Source organism: Ictalurus furcatus, chromosome 22 (assembly GCF_023375685.1).
Source record: "Ictalurus furcatus strain D&B chromosome 22, Billie_1.0, whole genome shotgun sequence".
NCBI lineage: Eukaryota > Metazoa > Chordata > Actinopteri > Siluriformes > Ictaluridae > Ictalurus > Ictalurus furcatus.
In genome coordinates, this window is record NC_071276.1 from 10,354,122 (window position 1) to 10,357,150 (window position 3,029).

General features: G+C 44.4%; 1 protein-coding gene across 1 annotated transcript; it reads left to right on the forward strand.

The window, feature by feature from the left end:
• The first annotated feature begins 877 nt into the window (after positions 1-877).
• On the forward strand, positions 878-2,586 carry nrarpb (NOTCH regulated ankyrin repeat protein b). Its single transcript, XM_053610339.1, has 2 exons — positions 878-1,274; positions 1,389-2,586. The coding sequence occupies exon 2, from the start codon at positions 1,722-1,724 to the stop codon at positions 2,055-2,057; it is 336 nt and encodes a 111-aa protein (XP_053466314.1). The 5' UTR covers positions 878-1,274; positions 1,389-1,721; the 3' UTR covers positions 2,058-2,586.
• The last annotated feature ends 443 nt before the right edge of the window (positions 2,587-3,029 follow it).

Genomic DNA, 3,029 nt, shown 5'->3' on the forward strand with positions numbered 1-3,029 from the left:
TCCTTCCTTCCTTCCTTTATACCGCTTATCCTTTTCAAGGTCACAGGGAACCTGGAGCCTATCCCAGGGAGCATCAGGCACAAGGCAGGGTACACCCTGGACAGGGTGCAGGGCACACTCACACACTACAGACACATTAGACATGCCAATCAGCCTACCATGCATGTCTTTGGACTGGGGGGAGGAAACCCCTGCAGCACGGGAAGAACATGCAAACTCCACACACACAGGGCCACTGTGGGACTCGAACCCACAACCCTGGCGGTGTGAGGCGAACATGCTAACCACTAAGCCACTATGCGCCCCCAAATTATAATTTCATACTAAATGTCAAATTTCATGATTACATCTAAAACTGCATATTACAGTATATGTAGTACACTGTACATGTAGTATACTAACATTTTAATTAATTCGTTCATTTTCAGTAACTGCTTTATCCTGGTCAGGGTCATGGCTCTATATGTCGGAATAGCTACACTCTCAGGAAAGGGGTACTACATTATGTCTTTCCATTTCATTATTGTGGGTACATCTTTTGTACCTTCAGTATGTATCTTTAACCTGGGAGGATCCATATATCTTTAAAGTGTTACTCTAAAAGCTAATTGCAGGTAAAAAGAGTGGTTCTTAGGGTCACATTATGTCCTTTAAATCGTTTTAAAGCTGTTCCACATTCAGAGTACCATATCAAAGATACACACTAAAGGTAGTGACAGGAAAAGCACACTTTAGTACTTTGTTTCTGAATGTCTAGCCTAGGGTGAGGTGTGATTTTAGTAGTAGTTTCCATTCAAATTGCCTTCTGTTACCACACGCAAACATGCTCTTTTCTCTTTCTCAACTTTCTAAACATGCTAAATGCAAAAGCAGTTAAACCCGCCTTACATTAGTCTGTCGTCCTATTTAGTACTCTTGCTACTGCTTAGTACAGTAGTATGCAGTCTGTAGAGGACGCATTCATGTTCTTTGTGCGCTGTTGCATACTCCTTTAGGAGGCTAGTATGCGGTTTGGGATGTGAGCCAATGGCCTCCCGCGGCCCCCGCACAGCCTGAGAAATGAGGCCAAGCCCCGCCCTAACAGGCCGGCTATAGGAGTGTCCATTGTTATTGAAATGAGCTGAACAGAGGGAGTGGAGGAAGATCAGGCGAAGCTGAGGAGCTACACAGTGCACACACAGGAGCAGGAGAAGGCGCAGGCGCAGGAGCAGGGTGGCCGCGGGGTAATCTTCTCACCACGCACACAGAGTTAGGGTAATCCCAACACTTCGGGGGTAAGAGCCTAATTCTTTGTGTGTTTTTTTTATTTATTGTTAGAATAATATCAATCTTGAATGATGTGTGGTGTAATTACATGCTTGCTTTCTAAACCAATGTATCTGGAACAGATCGGAAGAGATCAGACTGCTGGACTCCGCTATGGGCTGCTGAAGTGGCCGATGCTCGCTGGATAGTCTGATGAAACACGTGAATTGTAGGCGAGGAACACGTTTCTAAACGATTTGCGTCCGTTTTCTGAAAACCTATCCTGTATATAAAAAAAACTAACTTTGGCGTATTCCTACTGAGTAAATTGCAGGGACATTGCGGATTATATTTTCATCCAAACAAACAACAAAAATTAAAGGCAGAACAAGAACAAGAGGCGAGAGCGCGCAAGGAAGGCAAGTGGTTCCGGTCCGTTTCCGGTCTGTTTCCGGTGAGGTTTACCTGCTGAGAGTATGAGCCAGGCGGACGTGAGCTGCTCGGCGCGTCAGCGCGTCTTCCAGGAAGCCCTGCGTAAAGGCAACACGGCGGAGCTGCACTCTCTGCTGCGCGGCATGACCAACTGCGAGTTCAACGTCAACTCGTTCGGGCCCGAGGGTCAGACGGCGCTGCACCAGTCCGTCATCGACGGTAACCTCGAGCTCGTCAAGTTGCTGGTGAAGTTCGGCGCCGATGTGCGTTTGGCCAACCGGGACGGCTGGAGCGCGCTGCACATGGCGGCTTTCGGCGGCCACCAGGACATCGCACTCTACCTCATCACGAGGGCCAAGTACTCATCCGGAGCGCTCTGAGAAAAGCAAGCAGAAGCAGAGAGAAGCTGGACATTAAAGCAGGTTTCCCTTCAACCTGGTCCTGGAGTCAAACCCTGATCTAGAGCCGCACGATATATCGCTTGGTCATTGTGATTGCGATAATAGTGTTTGCGATACTTGCGTAATAATCTGGCCAGATTGGATTGCCCGTTTATAGACATTTATCTCTGCAAAATTCCCCTCTTGCAGAATATCAAACCATGGTAATTTAGGGATGAGAATTATGAATAATCAACCGTTTACGACAGATTGATCATTGATCTATCAGGTGGTTTTCATCTGAGCATGATTTAGAGTAGCGTACTATTAAAAACAACCCAATCTGCAGCATTCGAATGAACCCTTTAAAATAAATCACACAACTCCTAATGTGCTGTGTCCACCCAAAGAAAATTCTCCAACAAACATAAAACTGTGCCGCATCAGTGGTTCACCAATGTTTTTTTTTTTTGTTGTTGTTTTTTTAAGATGTATTGCAATCACAAAATGTAACAATATGTGGTGTGTGTGTGTGTGTGTATATATATATATATATATATATATATATATATATATATATATATATATATATATATATAATTTCTAATATCATGCAGCCCTACCCTGCACATTTTTGTGTTCTCCCTGCTCTGCTGCGCTCATTTTAACCTCATTAGGGCTTTTTCAATTGCTGGTGAGTCGAGTCGGGTGTGGATAAACACCAAAATGTGCAGCTCCCAAGGACTCCAGGACCAGGATCATGAAACGCTGCCTTAAGCCTATCGCATTCGACCACTTTTTGTGCCAAAGTCAAAGACTGATTATTGGTGATTATAGTGTGGAATGGATTCCAGTCCAAAATGCAGATGGTATTGGGTTGGTACAATGTCAAAGATGTGGTTTGTGAACAGTGAATACAGTTTATATTATACATTTAATCAGTGCATGATTATAGATTACTTTCTGAATATA